This window comes from Lampetra planeri, chromosome 19, assembly GCF_965212315.1.
Source record: "Lampetra planeri chromosome 19, kcLamPlan1.2.h2, whole genome shotgun sequence".
Classification (NCBI taxonomy): Eukaryota; Metazoa; Chordata; class Hyperoartia; order Petromyzontiformes; family Petromyzontidae; genus Lampetra; species Lampetra planeri.
Genome location: NC_136125.1, coordinates 9838139 through 9863579, shown reverse-complemented (window position 1 = coordinate 9863579; position 25441 = coordinate 9838139). Strand labels below are relative to the sequence as shown.

The following is a 25441-nucleotide window of genomic DNA, read 5'->3' as shown; positions in this document are numbered from 1 at the left end:
TTAAGCGTGACAAACCTGTACTGTATTTCTGTAAACGTTTTAAGCCAACATTACGCATGATACTCTGTTCACAAAATGTTTACGAGTACTTCACATATACATTTTCAAACGAATGTAAAAAAAGCAATATATTGATTTATACAGTTCGAGGACCCTTATGTCTAGCATGATATAATTAGCATGCGCCATAACTTCATCAAGATTTGATGTTAAAACGTCCCAACTGTAATGAAATTACTGTGTATGTTTATGGTCAATTAAGTCGTGAAAAGTCTGAAGCCACAAATTCACTTTATTGGTCAGAATTTGATGAATACATTAGCATGCAGACATGTGTTTGTAAATCTGACAATCTTGTCAGTTTGTGGAGGGTTATTGCCAATAATTTTGGCATAAAACTACCACGTGGTCGAACCCCAAAAATAATGTATTATTTAGTGGCTACAAAAGCCTACGATAACAATCTGAGAGGTGGGGATTACACCTATAAAATTACAAATATTCTACAGAGAAACCAAGATGGATATCTAACAGTTAAACTGGACCAAATCTGATACATCTTGAGAAAAAATATTTGGTTGAAGTATTTTCTCCCCTTAGGCTTCCCAAACACAAACGTTTTAATATTATGGCATCACACTGATAGCGCAATTGAAATACAATTAAGGAAAAATATACTTTGTTCTTCACTCAATCTGATAAATGTTTTGTGTTTCATGAGCTCATCCGAGAAACTAAATGGTAAAGGAACCATTTAAAAATCAACAAATAATTTTAACATCACAATCTGGCTAACAATTCTGGCTAATGCCACCTCCAAAAAATGTTAATAGTACCTTGACATTTGAGATGAAAAAACATCCGACTTACAGCTTTTAGCGCACGGTTGTTTTGTCTATTCTATACTTCAGGAGTTAAATGCCAACGGTATTTCAAAGAAATATCTGTCTCTGTATCTCCGTGTAAGCAAGAGACGGATAGACACATACACGGTTGGCTACGTACGGTGCGAAAGAAGTTCAACAAACATACGTAGACACACAACGCAATAACTATCTATCATTCGCCACTAAGTGGCGATGACATCAACACGATGCATGTTGCAGGGTAGGTGCACTTTGAGGCCGTTTGAAGTGTCGAAGACTTGCTGACAGGTCACGGGACAGACTCCTGTGTTCAGGGTTGACCGACTGGGAAGAATGGCAGATGTATCACCTGTGCTGCCCACTGTGCCAACTTGTACTTTAGCCGCTCGATCCACAAATGTCTATCTGTATCACTGCTGCCTGTCACACGGTCACATTTGCTCAAATCTATTTTGATGGTGATTGAAGACAAGAGGGCCGCCAATGTGCTTCTTCAGAAACTGCCGAGAGCTGTTGGTATATTCATAGAGGCTGTGTTCATTCAGACGCTGTCTCCCCGACAGATCTGGTCTTCACCTGAGGACGGCTGCTTGTGCGTTGTGGCCGAAATGTCGTGAGAATGATTTTATTATGTTTTATTTTTATTATTTTATTACTTCCCTTCTACGTGACTTTACCGAAAGAACCAAGAAGACATTTCATAACATTGACCGTATGGGCATTTAAATAGTGCAATTATTGTGTTCCGGACTTACGAACCGTTCGAATATGAACTCGTTGGACTTACGAACGGGTCTCAGGAACGAATTAGGTTTGTAACCCGAGGATTGCCTGTACTGTATTTAAATGCCCAGTCTGTGTTGTGAAATGTGTTCAACAAAAAAGGGAAGCATTGTTCAACACATAATAATATTGTACATTTGCATGAAAAAACATAAGTGTAAATAAAAAAATAAATGAAGTCACATGAATAAAAAAAACATCACAAGGTTCAGGACCGGTTCAGATAATCGTCACTGGTGTTGGCCGTGAGCAGGAATCAAACCCCGGTCGCCGGGTTTGTGGCGCAGCGTGTTACCTGCTACACTACCGCTCCCCACTTTCACATACAAGATCCCCCGTAAAACCTTAATAACAACAACCGCCATTCGCGACTAAGTGGCGGTGACGTTACCACGACGCTTGTGCCAGGCCATGTGCACCTTGAGGCCACGTGAAGTGTCGAACGCCTGCTGGCAGGAGGTCACGGGGCAGACCCAGCAGGTGCCACGGGTCGACTGACTGAGATGAGTGGCTGATGCACCACCTGTGCCCCCTACTGTGCCCCCTACTGTGCCAACTTGCTGTGCTTTAGCCACCCGGCGCTCCGCTCGTTGTTGTGAGCATCACATACATTCACTTTCACACACACGTGCGTGCGGTGTGCACAAACATGCACACACATCCACACTCCCAGCGCGAGGCTGACTCATTACCATTGTGGAGGATCGCTCCACTGAATAAAAGTTCCGCGGTTCAGTTTGCAAGTTCGAGTTTTAAAAAAAAATGTTTTATGGACACTGGTCCATAAGCGGGGGTGTTCGTAAGTCGAGGACTGCGTGCATTCTTTCCCATAGACATATATACGAAGATAATGTATTTTGTTTTTTATATTCTCCACAACAAGGTTCATGGTTATTTTGAGCTGTAACTATTGGTTGCAAGATGGCAGTCCTATGCTATTGTCTAAGTGATGCATATGCGTTTACAGTGTCAGGATAAATTATCCAGTACCCTGGCCGATAAACATTTATCTTCACTCCTTCCTTATGACGACTCGTACAGGGCGGACTGCACAGCGCAGCTCGCTTACAAAGTTGCAGACTGCTCAGTCCAACCAATTCCTGTGCTTATCACTTCCCATTCTTGGCCCAGTTTTCATCAGGCAGATGGGACAGCAAATACTGGGGCAGCTCCAGGCTGTCACGCTAAAGGAGGCGGGGGGGGGGCAAAGCAAACAGACAGACTCATTAACACGCAGGTCCATCAATTAAATCCAAATCGCACGGTGCTCTGATTATTATTAGTGGCAGGGCCTCCCGTGTTGAATGAGGGAATGGAACAAGTCATATTTTGACTTCAGCAAAATTGGGTGCTGCAAGCAAGAGGAAATTAGATGCCTACCGGCAGTGACAATTTAACACGAATACAATCACAACACAGAATCGTCATTATGAACACATTGGAATTCATTAGATCATCCTACAATATAAAAGGGGCCGTACGTGTATTTTGATCCATGAAGTTCGATTCTCAGCCATGGCAACATAAGTGACGAGAGATATCTAAACGTGTACCACTCTCCACCACCACCACCACCACCACCACACCCGTACTGGTCAGCGTGGTGAAGTATGGTCAAACAAAACCCATGACTGACATGGCACGGGGGAGGAATTCAGGTAGTATATATTGTGAAATATTTGACAGTGTGGATTTTCTAGAAGAATGCTGGTTACAATTAAATATCAGTTATAAAATGGTTGCACGTACTTAATTTGGAGCTTTCGGGACTGCAGGAATTACTCTTTGGTTCTTTCGGTAAAGTCACGTATAAAGAGAAAATAATAAAATAAATACTAGCATACGACGTTTCGATTGCAACACAAGCAATCATCATCAGGTATAAATGAAATAGAAACACAAATCTAGTATACTTCGATTTGTGTTGCAATCGAAACGTCGTATGCTAGTATTTAATTTATTATTTTCTCTTTATACATGACTTTACTGGTAGCACGTAATTTGTCTTTAACACCAGTACAACATGGCCTAGTCCTGAAATGATGCTACAGGATCACTGATTAAATGAATGTTTGGTCTCAACTCAAATATCAATAACTACTTCCCCAAAATGCACTTCATATAAGCACATTTCCTCTGGACGCAATAAAATGTCCTTCAATCATTTAATTTATCCCATGATTTAGCTGTCTTGTTCAAATACCAATCAATCAATCGCAGTCAATCTCCCCGATGTAAAAAAAAATCCTCTTAAGGTTGCCGCCACCACCCATAATGCATGGCTTTGGACTCCCCACCTTTCATTCTGTCAACACCCCTGAGGACACATTCTTTCATTTGGACATACGATAAAATCCACAGCACAGGAGGTAGCGTTTATGTTACATGTGAAGGTCCCACGGTACAAGGTTGCCGGGCAGCTCATGTCTGATGCATTGAGCCAGCATCCGCTGATCTCCTATGTTTAAATCCACGATTAAACCAGGGTTCATGTCTGCCACATGGTGAAAGCAACGTGTCAGGAGGAGATGGCACAAAGTGTGGCGGGGAGGGGCTAGAGGTGAGCTTTGAATAGTGAAGTGCTGAAACCCTTCAGTCACATTAACTAGTTGGATTCCAAATTAAGATGCTGAAATTAAGCTATTTCAAAATAATATTACAATGCCATTCATTAATCCAGGAAGGCGTAAAGTCTCAATAATATTTTTTCAAGAGGGTCCTGCATTTGTAAATGTTGTCAATTCCACTTTAAGGAATGTTTTGCATGCAGGGGGAGAAACCAATACAATTGGATACATTTTTGTTTTATTTTGCCAGGAGTATACCATTCAAGGGTCCAGACGTAATTACAAACCCGCATCCACAGGCCACTTCACAACCCAGTGGGTTTGAAAGTCTCACACCTGTCAGTGATTCACCAACCCACGTCTCCCAAATCATTGGATTCCATTTGGCGATGCGGAGATCTCCCCGGCAATAACCGTGCACCTAGCGTAGGAGGCATGACGGCACTTGACCACCGTGGCAATAACCATTCACTCGGTCACGGGACAAACCGGAAATAAAGACGCACACAGAGCAACATTGCCTCATGCCTCTATCGTGCTTTGGGCTACGAATAACGACCATCGTGTAGGTGTGTATTTCTACATGATAAACTAGCCCTCATTGTGATGTGCTTCTTTAAAAAAAAACATGTCGACGTTACGTATGCAGGACATGCATCGTACGATACAAAAAAATAGCAATTGTCTAAATTCGCAATAGCTTAGAAGCCTTACACTTTTTTATTTTTATAAAGAGGCAGGAGGGTAATAGAAGTGGAAAGGAGAATGTGGAGGGGAGGTTTTATAACTCAATACACGCAACAAATCAAAGTGCTCGTGCAATATGACAGTCGAGAATGTAACTCACAAGCAGGGGTTGTTTGTAAACACCAATGCAGATGCTTATGAACATCACATTCTACTCAGAAAATGTCAAACTCTGCAATGCATACATAAGGCATAGCATTACCTAATGATGACCAAAAAGCAAAGGACGAGAGTGATTCTTTGTCCAGAAATTAGGCCGAATGAGACGCTTTAGAGCAAATGCCACTCAAACGATGTCCGCAAAGCATGTGTGCGGGCGCCACGGGCCCCAGTTGCAGGCTGCTTGCGCAACACCCATTCCCAGCAGGGTTTAGCGGTACATTCCGAGGCGCTATTACCATCTGCACAATCTTATGGCCGTGTTGTAATTAGAAAATGTGTCACTGGTCTGCCACTTAAATCTCAAGCCATGCCGTTAATGCGTATGGCTGGAAGGCCTGGAGGGAAGTGGGGTAGCCTTTAATCACACGGCAGCCACACGTCGCCCAAAACATTCTACATGTGGCCCATGAAAATGATTAAGTGCCAACTGATGGTCAAAATATGGGTAAGCTGTAACAATACAATTAAGAAAATGTTCATATCCTAAAGTCGCCTTAACCAACTCTCATTGACCAGCGTAGTGAAGTATGGTCAAATAATGCCCAGGACTGACACGGCGTGGCGAGGACTTCATCCAGCAGTGAATTGACAAAGGCCTGAAAATTATCTTTAAAAGCACTGTGTTGCAAAATGTCTAAATATAGCACAGTTATGCTTTTTATGATTAAATAATTTCTGTCCCATTTGCCATAGTTTGTATTATTGATATTGCTCCTGAGTGCACAGCAATTACTAAATGCAGAAGCACTACAATGGCCATGTTTAGTCACGAGTTGTCCACAATAGCCTTGCAAAAGACAGCTCGATTATGGAACACGTGTGCATTTTCTGGTACATGGGAGTGGTGTTAGCTCTTGCGGCACCATTTATCAATTTCTTTCATTTTCAATGGATGCTGCTGTGGTGTAATTGTTACCACGCTGTACTTTGCATTCCAGAGGTTGCTGGTTTGATCTCCTGGGGCATGGCAGTTCAAACAATGGGACATGTTTCTTAAATACCCCCCTCTCCACTTCTCTATCTACCCAGCTGTAGAAACGGGGTACACACCAGTCAGTTGCTCGGCAGGTCGCGCATGCTGGTGGGGTTAAAGTGTGGGTATTCCCACAATGCTGCTCAGCGAGGGCTGGTCAACGCAAACTCGATGACGCAATTGTCTCTTGGTTTTATTATGGCAGCTATACGATGACACATTCCTGCGGAGGGAGCTGGTAGGAACGTTGGGTTGCTCGGTCAATGGGCAGGGTCAACGGCGGCGTGGTGTATTCCGCAAATATGCCCGCCTGTGAGGGCGGGCACAAGCCGGCGTGAGGAGGTTAAACGTTGAGTTTTATAAGGGCACCACGGGGTGACCAGCCCCTCCCCACCCAGCCCCACCCCTCCACCCAGCCCCTCCCCTCCCAGCCCCTCCCTCCCCACCCAGCCCCTCCCTGCACGACGGACGGACGGACACAATAATCCCCTGTGGGCTGGTGTAACCAGGAGGTTCCTACCAGTATAACTCTACAGAGGGTACATTTGTAAGAGTAGGTAAATGTAGACTGCAGAGGGGCTCTTTAGAGCTCCCTCAATCAAGGCCCTTTAACAGACCAGTGGCATAAGCAAGCAAGTACAGGGCTGCACCTTTACCTTTTATTTTCAATAATCCTCACGCAAAACTGCTCTGGATAGCCTTATACCAGTCTATAATTGTAAGGCTTACATCTCATCCATACAGATGTGAGCATTATAACGAGGGTAAAAGGGCACCTTATTGGTTACATAAAATGTTTAACACGAATAGCAGCTATTCCATTATGCATGGCTTCATGTAAAGTTAACTTAAGGCAATCTGATGTGCGTGTGTGTGTGCGTGGGAGTAATTGAAGCGAGGCTTTTTAAGTGCACCTACGTGCGTGCGTGTCCGCATGCATGCGCACGCAACAGTGTGTGGGCCAGCATACGAGCAATCTCTGCACCTTTGCACCACGCGCAGAGCATGCAGGCATGCGAGCGAGCCACCACATATTTGTACGCGCACAATGCAATCCAGCTGACCAGCTGTTTTTAACCAGGAGGAACTATTTGTATCGGTAATGTATTTCCCATCGTATGACTAAAAGATTGCCACTTTTGCGTAGAATGGCCAAATATCAATTATGTAATATTAACATAGCAAATTATTACAACTTGTTTACATGCTAATTTCCACTAGATTTACAGTTTCAGACAATCTTTTCACAATGTCTACCTATCATTTTTATTTATTCACGCAATTACTTTAACTGTTCATGAAACAACCTCGTCGTATGATTCTGCACTTGGCCACAACCTAAAGCCGAGTAACATCTTCACTGAGGTTTCCTCCGCGAACCGTATGGTTTCACAATTTAGTGCCGGCTCTTTTTGGTCGCCTTTCACACGTGGGATTCCCCTAAACTTAGCGATCCATCCCCACAAACATAACAGCACATCGTCTTATTCTCACGCGCGCACATTGTCCATGATACGGGAAAACAAAAACACACACACACTAAAACTACACAACTGTACTACACTGGTGAAAATAAAAAACATAAAAACATATTTTATTTTATACCTACGTGACTTTACCGAAAGAACCAAAGAGTATGGATCCTTGCAGTCACGGAAACTTCAAATCGAGAATTATACGACACCGACTAATGAGGTGGAGTGGTGGCACAGTGGTTTTCACACTGCACTATTATGAACTCATCAATCTTGAATTTAATTGCCCTACATAGCACCCTCCTCCTCTTCATAATTACATCTCAGCTACTTTCTGGCCACCTTAGATTCCAAACTTCCAAGTTACTTGTCCTATCCCTCCATGAAATTCCTACCACCATCCATAAACCAATAAACATCTTTAACTTATAATGCACATTTCTGCCCCTATGCCCCTACTGGACATCTGTGACAAAGAGCTTCATAGCTCATCGGATTCCTCCACTCAAAATAGCGATTCTCAATCCGATTATGAAAAGGCTCAAAGTGCTGTAAATGACAAAAACTACACTCCCAAACATGGACAAAATCCAATAGAAATAAAGTACAGGCTGATAATAATATTGACTACACTCACAATACAGATGAAATGAGAAACTATGATGAAATTACAAAAGGATTAATTCAAAGGCTAGACAATTATTTTCTAGTTGTTTAACAAAAGTCCGAACCTCTCTGACCAATAGAGTAACACGGACATTAATCCTGCCTCAAACACCCATCGCTTACGTAACTGCTAAAGTTGACCTCTCTCTAACCTTTCAAAGTGGTTTATGCAATACATCAACGAGGAGCCACAAATGAGTACATCTCTTGATCTCCCTGTCATGAATCCATGTGTTATGCACAAAGTATGCAAAGTATGATCTGTGTTTTGATTTACTGCGCTGATCTTAAAGGTGCATTGAAAAATGTTGATACTCCGACTGATGCTCCTACTGTTGTGGAGTGACTCATGCAGCCAGCTATGGCTGCAGAGTTTGGTAGTACATGTTGTTTACGTCGTTTATTGTGAAAATTCGGTCACAGTTCCTATGATCACTGTTTCATTGCTTTTATGGCTTTATTTTGGTGATTTTCGAAAAGTGTTTTGGTTTGGCCATGTTTGTTTGTTGTAGTACAGAGTTAGACTGATGGCCTTAATCTAAGTTGTCTTGTGGTTGTTGTTGTTTGACTTGCATCCCACTGGGATATATGCACAGGGTTGGTGTACGGTGATTTTTTCTGCAATATTTTGCTGTCTTTTCTTGGATTTTCTGTTTGCACATAGTCACTTTAAGATGTTTTCTTGTTCATGTTTTTTGTTTGTTGCGGTTGCACCCGATTCAAAAGCCGAATGGCTCACAGGGCTATAACTAATAAATGAACTTTGAAAAATAATAAATGAACTACTAGCAAAATACAGAAAGGCCTCAAAATTATAACTGCCTGCTAATACTGTAGCTGTAAAGTGCACAAAACCCATCCCTAACCACTGTCATTAATGTGATCTTTGGAACGTACATGGAACAAACTCTCGACTCAAACGTAATTAAAACGCGCGTGCTGATGTCTAGATCAATGTCAACCATGATCAATCCACTGCTGGATGAAGGCTTCCCAAAATCATCGCAATCTGTCATGCTCCCATCGTACAATCCACTGGACACTTGCACACGACCAAATTCCATCGCTCCATCTCCACATTGGATATCCCCTTGGCTTGGGTGCATTCCCCTCCCCTTGGACTGCCACCGCATCATTATTCTCCACCACCGGTCAGCCATTGTCCCTTCTAACGACGTGCCCTACCCCAAGCCCACTTGTCCTAGCAGTCCAAAATTACGCATTTAATTTTATTTAGCTAAATACAGAGGGAAGCGCATGTGATTTGCATCAGACAGCACGTGGAGCGATCACAAGACGAGGTGATGAGGGAATGGTGGATGTGGCGCAGGGAGAGTGTGGGAAATTTACATAAATATGTCAACATTTTTAATTGACCATGTACCCGCAAAGAACACTCACATTGCCCACTCCGCATTTGTGGTTCAAGCACGGATATCTGGCAACTATTTCATGCAGACACGGGCGACATACGTCACGGGCCTTCTAATCACAACCCTTCATCCTACCTGTATTTAAAAAGGCCTCCAAGACATACACTTACTTCAAGATAATTTCGCACAGCATCCAGGCGCCAACTTTCACCGAATTCTATTTACGACGATTCGTTATTACGTCGGTCATAATTTAAGACTTTTTTTCACGGTTTATATCTCGTTTTATTCGTTATTACGTTCGATGACCTGCAGGGAGAGGAATAAGCTCCCTGATGCCCTTTCCCCCCTAACCCTCCCAGTGACCTCTCCACCGCCTTCGGCGCAGCATCATCTCGCACGACGTGCAGCAGTTCCTGGTGAGTGAATAACAACGTACAGTATTTGTTTTTTAATTATCCGTCCAGTTATTCTCAATATTTACGCATGAACATATCTTAGTTGTGTTGCAAAGTGTAAGTTTAGTAAGTTTTAGGTCAGAAAATATATATTTTTAGGTATGCATCTTAGGCTATAATGAGACCTTATGGGAAAATGTTTTGGTGTACAGTAAACCCGGGCATTATCACCACGGTTTTCCGTATTTGAAAAAATAGTGCAGTGTTATTCGAAATTCGCGGGGTTGTCGTTTAAATATGCGTGGACGTACCATGCTACTAACCCAACAGGGAGTTGTGGTGCACGCCCATACACAAAACGAGGCAACGACAACCGACGACGATTGACAAAGATGCAAAACTTGCATGCAAGTACCTTCACTTGGCACAGCACGTGGTCCGGCTGGGCGCGGTAAGTGTCGAGGCTGTGACCGACATGGATTGTAAAGGGCACCATCAGCTTGTCGAGCAACACCGTGCGGAGCGCCAGCAGTTCAGGCATGTGTCGAGCAGCCAGATGGAGGAGTGCCGAGTGGCTGGGGCGCATCGTCCACACCGTCGCGCTGGCCTGGGTCACGAGCAAAAAGCAAAAGACCCCAAGACAAATTGTACCCAAGGAGGCGTAGCGCCGACGAACCAGTGTCGCCCATCTAATCACCGCCACACAATATTTCATCACGTTGCACCTATGAATATCGGAATACATTTCTATGATTACATCTCATGCCCTGAAGACCTGTTCACAACATCGCAAGAAGATTTTTATTAATCTACAGATACAACTCCGGACTCTCGACTTTTCTTCCAAGATTCCTGCGTAGCGAGGAGGAGTAGGCAATAATATTTTTTTCTTGGGTTAGATCGCATAAATATGAATGCGTCTTTATAGCCGCCGCCACCACGCGAACACAGCCAATTAGAAAGGGTTTGTCACGAAACCAGAACACGCCGATTCGTTACGAGTACAGCACAACGGTGTGTTGGAGAGCAAATCCACAACATTTACAATCCGAGTAGGCCACAAACCTGCTCGAGGGGCTCTCTAGAACTGCCTCTGGTAGAGGCCATATCTGTGCGTAGGGCATGAGTAAGGAATTGCAGGGCTGCACCTTTACGTTATTTTTAACACCTACAGCCCTTGCCAATTAACTGCTGGATGAGGGGGCATTGCCACACTGTGTGGGCCAGAGAGGTTATTTGACCATACTTCATTGACTATTATGGTCAGTGAAGGTTTGAGAAGTCATAGATGTGCCATCGTAAACGTGCATTACATCAACAGACTTCGCAGCACTGCCCTTAATTATGAAGTGTAACATTAGTGGAAGGTGGGGCATAGCAAGTGATCACTCCACTTTTTAAGTATTTGGCATCAAAACAGTTGCTGTTCTACTTGAATATTGATGGCGATCTGCCCACACCACCAGCAGTGCTCATAAGTGTGGGACATGCTTTCACGTGCACGTACAGGCTTTAACGCGCACGTACAGCTTATCACACAGTACCCCCTTCCACATGCCAGTAGCGCACAATAACAAAGCACTGGCCAGTGTTGTATCTATTGCCCAGAGGGGCACAGTGAGTCTGTGTAGAATGCAAGCAAGAGCCACAGAGAGCATTGTTTGTTTATTGTTTTCATTTAAATGACAGCCAAAATGCATTTAAGAGCGCACCCAGTGAAACAATAACAGATGATTGCAGAGCCCGAATAACAAAGATTCTGCGAAAAATGAATAGGCTTTATCCACTTGCCGGAGACGATAAACCATATTATTTTTTTCGTCTTGATATTGGAAAAAAGGGTCCCATAAATTAACAAAAATGCACGCAGGCAATGGGCAAAAAAAACCACGCACGCAGGCATCGTCAAATTGTTTTGCATGGCCTGCGCTCACTGTTATATATTCATTAAGTATTTTGTACAACGCAATATGCTATATTAGATTAAAGTCCCCAAGGATGCAGCTATAAATTGCCAGCGGATAGTTTACTCATGGCGGTTAATATTTGTGTCCATCTGTTTAATTAGGGTTTTGGGATGTTATCCTCCTCAGTGTCGCAAACAACCATCGTGATTGTGTTTCATGATCTATGTTCTTATTACTGACGCGATTTCATGTGCAGTGGTTAGCACAATGAACACGTGATCCATTCCAGGCCACAGGTGACACCAGCGTCAAGCGATATCTGAACCATTTCTAAGCACCGTCTACACTAACAGATCCTGACCAGCATTGTGAAGTATGGTCAAATCCCCATGACTGAATAGCATTGGGAGGCCTTCATTCAGCAGTGTATAGATAAAGGTCTGTACAATGTACCATCATGGAATCATGTTTTAGTCAAGTCAATGACTGAAACAAAATTTAACCTATTCGTATATTATCTGTCCTTTCGTGCATAGCGCCATGAGACAAATTTGAAAGGCACCTAAATGAGTGAAAATTATTTTACGGGTAAATTCATGTCAGTTTTAAACTCTCTCTGGAGGGAATTTGTTTACATTGAGTCACAATGTGTTATCACTTTACTTGACCATATATTTTACGAGACCAATATTCGGTAAGTAACTTTTCCAGGTGCAGTACTGAATTTCATTCTCTGTATATATGTTTTATTGCTGCTCACGTATACGTGCATTCGTACTCTTCACAAATGAAGTACCGTCAACTCAACATAGAACAATAAACCAGTCACAATAATTACGAGCCAGGCACTACCACTATAATGAACAGGTAGACAGTTGTCAACATACTACCACGGGGCAATGTGATTCCAGCAGCCTTGGTAATGGTTTATGTGCTTTGAGGTCCCATAAAGATGCATTTCAATGACCTATTCCTCCCTCTGCCGCTCAACCACTTTCTGCATGTGAAAATACGCACATTGTTTATTTGTGGAAATGTGCACCATATAAATGGGAAAAAGTACACTTACTTCATTTAAACAAGAAATCAAACGCAGGCCTATTCCGCACAAGAGATATCAATGACGCCATATACAAAAAAGCATGATATGTAATGGTTTGGCTGGTTCTATATAATAGGTAAGCAAAGTCTTCATTCATCAGACAAGGGCAGGTTCACTCACACAGTCATTCATTCAATGTGAAATGATCGGCATCACCTTGATCAGCCAAATGAGTGGGTAGGGGTGCTCATAGGGTGCGCGTATCAAGTGTGGCCATTAGAACTGATGCGAGTTGCGTGAAAAATTACCAGTAATTCTATTAATGCCTTGGACCAACATTTGGCATGCGAACTGTCAAAATAGACACCGACTGATGGCAAATCAAGGTGGAGTTCAGTGCATCCTTTATAAAGAGCGAGGAGGTTTATCAACATCAACTGCATAACTATTTACGAGGGCACACAAACTCTATTTCTAGGTTAACTTTGAATGGAATGTTTTTTTATAAACAACGTAAAGCTTGCAAATGACTGTCATGACCAGGTCCTTTATGGGCATAGAGGCTTAAGTGCATAGTTACGATGGGTCCACAGATAGCTTACCGTGTTATGCCTGCATGTAAGAAACCATACGTGCATTTAAATTAGGGTTTCCATCGCTAAAAAAGCAAGAGACGAAATCATTGTGAGGCTATGTATCTTTAAAATGCCTTATTCAAACATTTCTGACGACTCATCATATTTGCTTTTGAACTATCCAACCAAGGACATTTACTTTGACGAGTCATCATGAAAATGTAATGCAACTGTTTAACGTAATTACATTTTTTAAATGTCACAAAGGGGACGGCTACTGAATAACTTAGATTATTTTTTGCAAACCGCTCTTGTGTACGCTTCAATAACATTCCTGCATCAAAGAGATATCCCTAATCAAAGCGCTGCAGAGGATGCCAGATATTGTTTCCTCTTCCGATCAGTAGGAATTCTAAAAACACGTATTAACTCGACGGCCCTTTTCGCCATCGTTAATTTTGTGGGGGAAGCTCTTCTTCCCCCGCTAGCACACTAATGCATGCCGGGTGAATCTCGGAGTGGCATCATGGATCTATAATAATAAAGGAAATAAATTAAACTTCGGTTCTGCCACTGCGGCAATGGGCTGACGGGGGCCCGAGCAGTCAAATTCACCCCCCCTCCCCGCCGCCGCCCCCCCCTGGGCTGCTCTGCTTGAGATTGGCTGCCTCTAAAGGTCCACCAGCTGAAAAGCAAAGGCTACAAAAGCCTCAGCGAGTGCCCAGCAATATAGCAGAAAAGCATGCAATGTTTACACGGCGCAGCTGCCATTTAGCATCTTGGGGGCAAATATACAAATGCACCAAAAACACACTTTTGTTGCAGAGCGCCATGCGCTCTATGCATGCCATATAGGGGATGCATTATTTAGCGTGTCCATTACACCGCGCACGGACTGGTTTTCGGCGAGTGTGTTTGTGTGTATTCATTTCTCTTTTAACTAAAGGTACAAATAACTACAAATCCACGTGTACTCATCAAAAGATAATGGAACAAAAATGAAAATCCTATGAAACGTAGACGCTCAATATTACACGTTTAAAAACGAGACTTTAAAATAAACATTGCGCAAGACGCGCTCCAGTATTGTTTATGGGTCCCTGGATGTGTCAATTGCAGTAGTCGGAGCATTCCTGCGCTTCGTGCAAGTCAAACGGCAGCGGAGGAATGAGTCACTACAGAGCTTTGCTGTCCGAAACATGCAGCCTCGCACGAAGCTTTGCGCAAATCTGTTGCTGTACACGTTGGACTCAAAATGTGAACGAGAAATGAACGACACATGATACACACGTCTTAGGAAGCCTATTGGAAGACGGTGCGCCAGCGGTGTAGCACTCGTTGCCAAGAGAGCGGAATTGTCACAAAAGGGACAAATATACAGTGAGACAGAAGAAAACGAAAGTTAAAAGGTGCCAATTATTATTAGGATTCTGTGTATTAATGAGGCATGGCCGTGTGTGTGTATACTGAAAGGCACTAGAATTGATGTGCACATCCCTTTTCACCCTTAAACATCAAGGTCAGTCATTCTGTATGCCTTTCATTCAAAGTATTTTTCCTCTTTACGATGAATAATATATTAACACAGCCCGTTGTCGACCCATTACGGGACGAAGGCCTCTCCAATCCGTGTTAATCAAGGGGGATGTTTGACCACACATCTATCTGCACGCTGATCCATGCAGATTGGTAAAGTGAAGGGGGGGCCTGTACCGGTTTAGATATTGCTCGCCAGTGATGATAGCTGTGGCAGGAAATCCAACTCCGGTAGTCGGGTTCAAATGGCACCGTTGTAACCACTTTGCCACAGATCCCGACTTCTCATTTTCTTTACTCGTTCAGGAAAATCATTAAACATATTTAAATTGTGCTTCTTCAAGTCATTAGCTATTTCTGTTGCCCCATTCACCCCTGTATTATTCTCTTCAACACGTATGAATGGTAATTTGAAATACACTATATAAATATTTAAATGACAGTTTTGACACGGGATATTATATAAAAACGCATCATGAAAACAAATTCCGCTTTGAAAAACCACAGACCTAGATTAAAGTTACACTTTGTTGAACGAGGTTAAAACTTATATTCTTGGTTCTTTCGGTAAAGTCACGTAGAAGGGAAATAATACATGATACACACATCTTAGAAGGTTAAAACTTAATCTTCGGATATAAAATTACATCATCCTTATGACAAAACAAAACACAAGCATTTACATTAACAGCACTGTTGCAACCTCTGCAATGTGTGTTCACCGTGCGCAACACGAAGCAATATTCGGCATAAAAATAAGCCACTTCCCAATGGAGGGAGACTGCAGGTATGGATAAGTCTTGTGACTTCCAATATTGTCAAAGGATGAGTGCATTCAGGAGCCAAACAAGGCTGAGAAAGGGCTGGTTTCTTTCTTCAAATGTCAACGTGTAAAAAAAAACAAGATGCCTCAATGTACCACTATTGTTGCCAATGTATTGTCAAAAACACTTAGGAGATCACGGGCATAACTGACTAGAAACATTTTTTTGGTCGAATATTTCCATATTTGAATGGCGGATTTCATTGTTTGACATCTGCAAGACTGTCTGAACATTTCACGGTATAAATTAAACCATGTGCATTAACATTTAGACACAGATACCACGCACACAAACAGCAGAACAACACTGCCATCTATGGGATAAGCCACACAACTTAACCACGTGGGACAAGGCTGTAAAAATATTCACCTGTCCAGTACAGTATGAAATTGTCATGTTTACGATTTTAACCTGAAATGATCCTATCAGATATATTACCGTATCGATGGAGGCTGTCTCACACCATTGCCATGCCTCGCAGTCTTGCAATAACATAATCCATTTCGGTAATGGGTCATTCCATGTCAACTCAACCACAAGTTCCCACTTAAAGATTTAGACGTGGCTTACAATTTGTGGGGTGGAAGATACAGATAAGGTATGAAACAAGGTCAATTATTTAAGCTCAGTGATCCAATATTTACTGCGCTACATCTCCTTTAGTAGAGGGGTGGTAGGAGCACAAACTTGGAAGTGTCTCAATTTGGAGTGATGCTAAGGATATTAAATGGTATTTAGAATGACAGTAGGCCGATAAATACTTATGAAACAGATAGGCTGTTTGGGCTTCTGTACAAGTCTTGCAAAAATAAGCATCAGAGCTTTGGTATCAATGTGATACTGTGGACCTTAAAATATGCCAAATTTCCAAAAACATTAAGCAATTCGAGTGATTGTTCCTTCTAAAGGAGTAGACATGGCTAGAGCTTGTTCATAATGTAGTTGCCTTCTTCTATGCAGCTCTACAACCCTCTACCTCCTCGTCCGATGTGTTGACCCCACAAAATGGCTTCAGGATGAATATCAAACATGGCCATAAAATTAGAGGGGCTAAAACCTCCTTGTGGGACATGAGCTACCAAACCAAGCTTTAGTGGGGTTATAGATGATGTTTTGAAGGACTGTGCAAACCAAAAGTTACTTCGGACTCTGTCCCCTTCATAATTTATCCTCCATAGATTATTGCATCAACAGCTTGGCGAGGATCTCCCCACACCGCGTGGGGTCTTGTGGATTATTTGACCATATTTCACCATGCCGATCAGTGCAGGTTAATGAAGGCAGAGAGCATGGATGGGTGGGGGGTTGCCCATCCAAATACTATCCAGGTTCAAGACCTACGTCGCTTCCGAGATAAGACAAGATTTAAAATGATTTGTTCAAAGGTTTAACCGAGCCACCGCCATTATATTTACAGCATGCATTTCACTTTTGTCCCAATAGAAATGCGTTCGTGGTGTTCTTGCCCTTACCACGCTGTATGTCTGAAAGGCAGCAGCAGGAAGTCCGAGATGGTGAGACAAACACTCGGGCAGAAGCCTCAATTTGTCAGGCCACTTGCCACCGGCTTCCTGCTTGCGCACGATGACATCTGCAATCTACTCACAAAGACAGCAAAGGCACAGTCCGTTTCAACAGACAAGCAGAACACAACCAACATGATCTGCATATTCAAGTAGGTGGAAGGAGACCTATTTTGGGGTAATTTTAATTAATCGAAGCAATATCACCCGTACAGTATTTCATCACAGCATGCAATATTGATTTGTAAAACGCAGCATATGATTTTTGCTTGCATGCAGATGCTTTGCAATGAACCCACTGACACAAAATCTATGTTACGTGGCCTCATTCAGAAAATATGCAACACGTGTAACAGCAATGTTTACCAATAGGTGTAATGTCAGTAATGTTTTTCCAGTAAAACAAGATACAAATCTTAAAATGTATTTTCCATTTGCATTTATTAATTATCAAGACAAAATGAAAATCATTATACCCAATGTACTTTGTTCTAAATTTTTACCAACTTGTTGAAAAGATTAGCATTATCGATTACATATGTAAAATGACTCACCTGTGTGTCAAAGACATTGGCCAGTGATGTTTTGTATTGGTGGTAAAGACAGTCAGACAAAAATCTGCAGTCATGAACCACCTGAAAATACAAATGTTGCCATTACTTTATACAAACCATAAAAGCAAATCATGTTGTAGTGTAAGTCTATGGTTTTAACTTGTATACCATATGCCCACATTATATTACACATTTGCATACTCTGACATGTTTGTTTAAATTCATATCGATCCCAGGGATTAACCTCAAGTCAGACTTGATGAGCTAACAGATTTAATGTGAAACCAGAGTGATCGATCATTGAAATGCCGTTCATGGCTGGCTTTGAGACAATAGAGCCAGAAAATACAGACCAAAAATATAACCTCGTGTTAGCATGACTGAAGAGCAGGTAATGGAGAAGGGAGAGCAAAATAATTGCCAGCATAAGAGGGACATCTCTTAGATCAAAGTAGGTCATGCTGAAATGGCTGGATATAAACATGCTTACAGCACACCACATGGCAGTTATAAAAAAAAAAATGATGCATGGCAAATCTTAGCTACGGTAATTACTTTACCATATGTCAACGGATATTAAGAGGAATAGCTTTTCAGATATCGTAATATGACATGCCATATCAAATCATGATGTCCTCTTAAATGGATAATTGTGTTTTTATCAGCAGTATCATGGAGAAAAGATACCCAGTCATTTCATAATCCCGTGACTCTTTCAATAGAATTTAATGAACGCAGTTAACATAGAAAATATCATGAACCAACTCGAATCCAAAAAAAGTCTGAGCTATATGTTAAGAATGAGAATTAGTTAAAAGAAAAGTATCCGCAGTGAAATTCAGAGACGTACCATATTCTCTAGATTACAAGACATTCAGAAAGATAAGGTGCACACCAAACTTGTGCATGGCATCAATAAAGTTACAATAAACCCCTAATATTCGTGGGGAATACGCTCCTGGAGAACACAGCCAACACTTAAATCCTCAAATATTAATAATGAAGGCTTGAGCAAAATATGGTTAGGGGACATACACATATATTGTGTTTAAGCATACAACCTATGTAAATATTAAGGAATACATATATTGTATAGTACATAGTGTTATTTAAGTTACAATAAATAATGATGAATATACACATTTTAAAGTGCAAATGTCAATAAACAGCTATTCTATAGAACGTAAATCCCCAAAAATGTGAAGGAAAGCACTCGTGTGCAAAGTGTGGTAGACAAAGGCAGACTGAGGGAGAGTGTCACATGGGCAACTTTGCAGTCTAATAATGTATCCCACTCCCATGTCACTACTTCTTGTCGGGTAGTAGCCTGCTACGGCCGCGAAAATATGAAAATACAACCCCCGCAAAAGTAAAATGGCAAGTCAATAGAATTCATCGCGAATAAGCTAAACCGCGATTATAAAATCCGTTAATATTAAGGGTTTACTGTATAGAAATCTGGTCACATATACACACCTACTACCTGATTATGAGATGCACCCTAAATTTCATATTAAAATACAGGGGGTAAAAAAGTGTCCAAAAAACCAAGTAATATTTCGTTAATTATGTGTTCGTACTTGGAAATATGTTCCTGCTCAGAACACAAACCATTGATATAGTCTGAAATTTGATTCAGTTTTGAGGTTAGGTATTTTGTGACTCTTGAACTTTAAAATGATTCCATTATCTGCAGATAAGTACGTGCTCCAATGGGGTGAGCAGGCCAGGGAGTGTATATGAAATGGAATATACATGATAATTGGTTCTTTACCCTTCTATCTGGCAACAAAACTGACCCCTTTTTTACAAGGAGTCATGTTTGCATAGACCGCAATACCTGCAGTCATAATACAAACAAAAGAACATAACTCTGATAATGTGCACTGTCCTTAAAGTTGATTGATCCACACCCGAGACAGCTTTCCTTAGAGCCTAGTCTCATATGGGTTGGACCAGATGACGCCAAAAGGCGCACAACTCAAAGACAATGCACCATCAGAGTATGAGAGCTCGGGGCAAGCATCTACACTATGGGAACCTCATTTGCCAGTAAAAAAAAAAGGTAAAGAACCAATTATCATTTTTTTTTTTACTGGCAAATGAGGTTCCCATAGTGGAATATACATATTTTAACTATGGCGACGAAAGCAAAGATTGTGATATTTTGCATGTATGACATAAGCAATGAAGATTAAGTGTTGCAACGCTGAAGATTTAGTTTAATATTTATGCTCAGATTTCTCACAACTTAAATGTTTCACGGACAAACACTCTTGAAGCGTACCTTTAAAATTGCCTCATTTTCCAAAATTCTTCGCAGGCCAAAATCGAATGCTTCGTAACCGAGAGTCAAGATATCAAAGAGGTAAACGGTCTCCTTTGTGGACACCTGTGTACAGAAGTGATTCGCCAACGTTAACAACTTTGTAATTTTGGGACTCGTTCAAAGCAGAACATCATGCAAATAAAGCTCAGGCAGAAACATTACCAACCTGAAGCCAGCACAGCTTTCCAAATCTGGAAATGTTATTTCCATTTAGCTCAAGGCTAATCACAGATGACTCACTCAGGTTCTGGATCTGAAATGAATAAATGCGAAAGCCAAAGCACGTCACATGTTAAAGGGTGGTGCATAAACACTTGACAGCTACTGGCATTGCAGAAACAGGAAGGGTCTCATTTGTATCTTTGCTAATCAGGAGGTGCAGGAATAATAGGTGGCAGATGATACATTAACATATTGATGTGTTACGAGTGACGAGCACAAAATGGGGACATTGGGTGCAATTTCATCGAACCAAACACCAACCACAATGTACATGGGTCTACCCCTTACTGCGTCCACATGCATGTTCTCCAAATATAATGAAAGTGCACAAATTTAAATCAATAAAATGCAATTAGTGTGTTTATACCCCAAATGAAAATACCTATTGTTTCGGATCTGTCTGCATGTGCATTAATAATTAGTCATGAAAACCTGCTAATTAATGTATAAGAGCTGCATAAACCCATGTCAGAAATCCGATTTACGAGGTTATCAGCTGCAAGAGTAAGATGATACTGATATGTGCAAGGAGTAACTGTGTTAGATTTCAAATACAAATCATACTTTGCATTAAAGTTTGAGTAACTCCCCAGAATTTTTTTTTCAAAACAAACATCACACCAATGGAATTGCTATTTTTATAAAGATGTACTCTATGTATTTTAAGAAAGTTTGTACAACTATCTATTAATGAAACATCACTTGCAGTAAAACCAAAGCAGCTCATGTGACTTACAGCTGATCCAAACTTCTCTTGAAATTTGTCAATTAAGATGTAGTTCACAATTTTCCCTGACATACATTGGAGGAGAAAAAATGGTGGTTAAAACAAATACACCTTAAAAAACAATACACAATCTCAGCACACCAATGGTTTACAATAAACGATAACAGAGCAATTGCTATTACATTCAAGACCGTTTTTACAATGCTCATTTTAACTGAAGATTACTGCAATTTAGTTGGTATATTTTCTCAAGGGAGTTGTGGAAGGCATATAAAATTATCCAGCAGAAATCAAAAATTAAACAAAAAGGCAAAATAATGCGATTCATTGAATGCACACTAGGCCCATACTAAATATATTAGCAGAGGGGGCATCATCATACTGGGCCCTTCACAAGGTGTGGCCAACTGAATTGCAAACCGGTTGTGACGAGAAGTAGGATGAGTCATGAATTAACATTGTTAACTGATGAAAGATTGTCATACACGACCCTACTTTTTTTTGGGGGGGGGGGGTCGATTAATCGAGCACACCCCATTCTGCCTTTTGAAGGCAGGAAACCCCCTACACGCCACACCCATTAATTCTAGATTTGAAGCTTTCGTGACCGCAAGGATTCATATTCTTAGGTTTTTTCGGTAAAGTCACGTAGGTAAAAAATTAAAATTAATAAAAGTTAAATAAAAATAAAATCACGACGTTTCGGAGGCAACACAAGCCTCTGTCTTCAGGTGGAACCTGTGACAGTTCCACCTGAAGACGGAAGCTTGTGTTGCCTCCGAAACGTCGTGATTTTTATTTTACTAATTTTTATTTTTTACCTACGTGACTTTACCGAAAAAACCTAAGAATACGCCACACCCAGCGTGACATGGATGATAAGAATGGTACAAAGTTTTACCTAATTCGTCCCTTCCGGTGGCAAACATGTACATGTTATTGCCAAATAATTTTGTTATTCCATTAGTCAAGTAATTGTACCGATAATCGGTAATGTATTAATTTAAAAAATCAGATGCAAAGCTCTAATAATAACCGACCATCTTTAAACCCAAGTCTACTGTACACAACGTGGACTACGTAGTCAAAATTACAACAAAAATCATGACACTCATTCTTGTTAGATGCGATCACTAAATGTCTGACTCAATGCAAAACGAATCTCTCACCTGGAATTCTATTACAATATCTGTCAGGCTTGACATTTCCACTTGAAACACCAGCATCAGCTTTCTCAACTCCTTGCCTACTCATCGAACACACATGGGCAATTAAATAAATGTACGCAAACAATTATTACTAAGACAAGGGTGTACTGGAGTTCAATGTTTGTTTTCCCTTTGATCAAATGGTCACAAAACGGTGGAATTAACACGGCGTTCCTTACCGTCTGCAGGCTTTCGCCGGATTTTCATCCAGAAAAGTAACTGAAAATAAGATCAACACAAATGGCATGTTTATTGCTGTTTATTCATACATTAAAGGCCTGTCCTGTACAAACTCGTGTGCGTCATCGTCTCGAGTCTGCATTACACCGCCGTTAATTGTATTGCAGTACATGTGTTGAGAGTTAATGTTCTATAACCTGGACTGTTTGTGAAAAAACACCGGTTGCAGAAGTGGTTAACTTTACAGTGGGCAAAAATACTGTACTGTACCAACAAGCCATCAAGCTTCCCCACCACGATACAACACATCTGTCAACCCATACGGTTTACCCCGTATTCTTGTACACGAAAATTGAGTTTTCAGGTCCATACGGCGCACGGCCGTTTCAAAGAGGACAACAACAAACAAATTGTGTCCGTTTGTGTTTCTCCCTTGTGATGGGACTTTGTAGGAGGAACGTTGAGATTTATAAGGAGCACAGGGTGACCAATAAGGTCTGAATTGGTCTAAGGTAGGGCACTGACAAGGGGTTGACAGGTATGCTACATCGTCTTGGTTCTTTCGGTAAAGTCACGTAGAAGGGAAATAATAAAGTAATAAAAATAAAACATAATAAAATAATATATTATATAATAAATATTAATAAATAATAAAATACTGCATATTTTACATTATAAAATAAAAGATAATATTTTTATTATTTCCCTTCTACGTGACTTTACCGAAAGAACCAAGAAGATGAATCTCTGCAGTCACGAAAGCTTTAAATCGAAAGGTATACTACAGTACAGCAAAACGTATCAAACCTGACACGCTCAACCAGTTTGATGGGAGAAGCAGGTTAGCCCATTCTCCTCCGGACGGTATGGCAAAATAGTGACAATAATTGGAGACATTGGCCTTCTCCCATGGCAAGCCTGCCTGCCTGTCATCAAGGGCACCCACTGCCACGTGTCAGCAGAAGCCTCTGTGGCACGAGGAGTGATACCGACGATTTGCCTGCCTGGGTTTTGATATCTGCGGCGCCGTGAAAGGGCGCTGCTCAACAGGTCTTGAATTGGCCCAAAGGTCTCCGTCCCTCTGTGTGTGCATTGCAGCAAGACCCTGCCAACAGGGTTGGGCCCTTTCGCTGGGGTGGTGCGTGGCATACAGACGATGCCACTTGGCGGCAGCGGTTTTTAATGACACTTGCATTCTGCAAATGATGGAGCTACTTTGCTCGCTCAGCTTCAAATACACACGCTAAATAAATAAATCAAGGATATTGGAAGCGGTCGTCACGAGTGACAAATTCCTATGAGCTATGAAATGAGAGCAGAATTGAGGTACAAATCCAGCAGTTTTTGGCAAATGTGTTGATATGACCCAAGCAATTGTAATTTATTGTAATTTATCCGATAATGAAATCATGGCTAACATTAAGCCAGAATAAATTCATCCTATTTACCCACACTGACAAATATGGTGAATAATGGTCAAACATCATCATCACAAGGCATGTTTAGTGAGGCCGTTTCTCCAGAAGCGGATTGGCAAAAGGCTAAACATTATTCAGGATTACTATTTGGAGTTCTGTATATCTAACAAAACGAGTTATTAGATTAAATAGTAACACTTTACATTCCCATTTAGTTTACCCAAAACACCGAGTCAATAAATTCCCCAATAATTAGTTTGGGACTGCGTGAGATTTTAAACATCCGTTTCAATCATCTTGGTTGCAATGTGGTATCTTAGAAAGGTTCAGAAAGTCCTATGCAGACTTACTTGAAGATATCCCTTGTCCATCCAGCATTTTCAGCCCAGGTAATGCCATTTGAGCATCGCCGATGATCACTGCCAAATATTACACACATCCAAAGTAACTATTTAAAAAAAAAATCATCAAAGCTTTGGTGGTGGCGGGCGGGCGGAGAGACTTTGATGTTGTTACATTATGCACCAGGAAGGAATGTTATTAAGTAGTGGTAAGATTTCATCACCAGCCATCATTAAAAAAAATGCGATTTTGTGAACGCGTTTTAAAAAAAAACCCACTCGAAACGCAAACAAAACCACCACTATTAAACGACGGCATAACGTCGCCAGATGAAAGTAAACATCCAGCACGTCCATCCCACACGTAGCAATCAATCGGTCTTGTCGTTACTTTAAATAAAAAGACAATAACGAGTAGCGACCACGTGCGCGACCTTTTTGTTTTACTTTCTGTCAACCGTCCGCTCATCGGGGCCGACTTTACACAACCGCTTACGTTTTAATAATAATAATATACGGCCGAGTTAATCGATGGAATTGCGTTTAATGTGATTGAGATGCGGCGGTGGTAACACAAACTTTACCTTCGACTTTGTCGAGAGTCAGCGTCTTGTTCGTCGGATCGATGGACTTAATGGTGCCTCGAAAGCGAACGTCAAACTCCACCACGTGGACTCGCCGCTCGAGGCAAGCTCCAGCCAAGGCCTCCATCGTGGCGAGAATCACGGCGGCGAAGATAATCGGGCAGCGACAACAACAACGACGACGGAATGTGTCCGTCGACAAAAGGTGGTCGAGAGGTACGATGAGCAAAACGCCTGCCGAGCGACACTCGCTTACAAAAAAACCGCGGTCACAATCACTCGCTCACTCCGTCTGTTACACCCACCCACCCACGGCGTGGTCTACACACCAACAACAATAATGTCCACACGAGCCACGTTCAGCCACGTGTCCAGGGCACCGCGGCGATTCGACGACGACGTCACCGCCACGTGCGTGGCGCGTGACCGTAATTGTGTCCGTCCATACTTCACCACTCTGG

General features: G+C 41.7%; 1 protein-coding gene across 1 annotated transcript; it reads right to left on the bottom strand.

The window, feature by feature from the left end:
- Positions 1-274: 274 nt before the first annotated feature.
- On the bottom strand, positions 275-25416 carry EXD1 (exonuclease 3'-5' domain containing 1). The gene is made up of 11 exons (XM_078602952.1): positions 24981-25416; positions 24406-24474; positions 22637-22676; positions 22419-22495; positions 21259-21314; positions 20467-20553; positions 20259-20363; positions 17972-18052; positions 17367-17492; positions 10426-10617; positions 275-2833 (listed from the first exon to the last, which is right to left on the bottom strand). The coding sequence occupies exons 1-11, from the start codon at positions 25105-25107 to the stop codon at positions 2759-2761; spliced, it is 1035 nt and encodes a 344-aa protein (XP_078459078.1). The 5' UTR covers positions 25108-25416; the 3' UTR covers positions 275-2758.
- Positions 25417-25441: the final 25 nt, after the last annotated feature.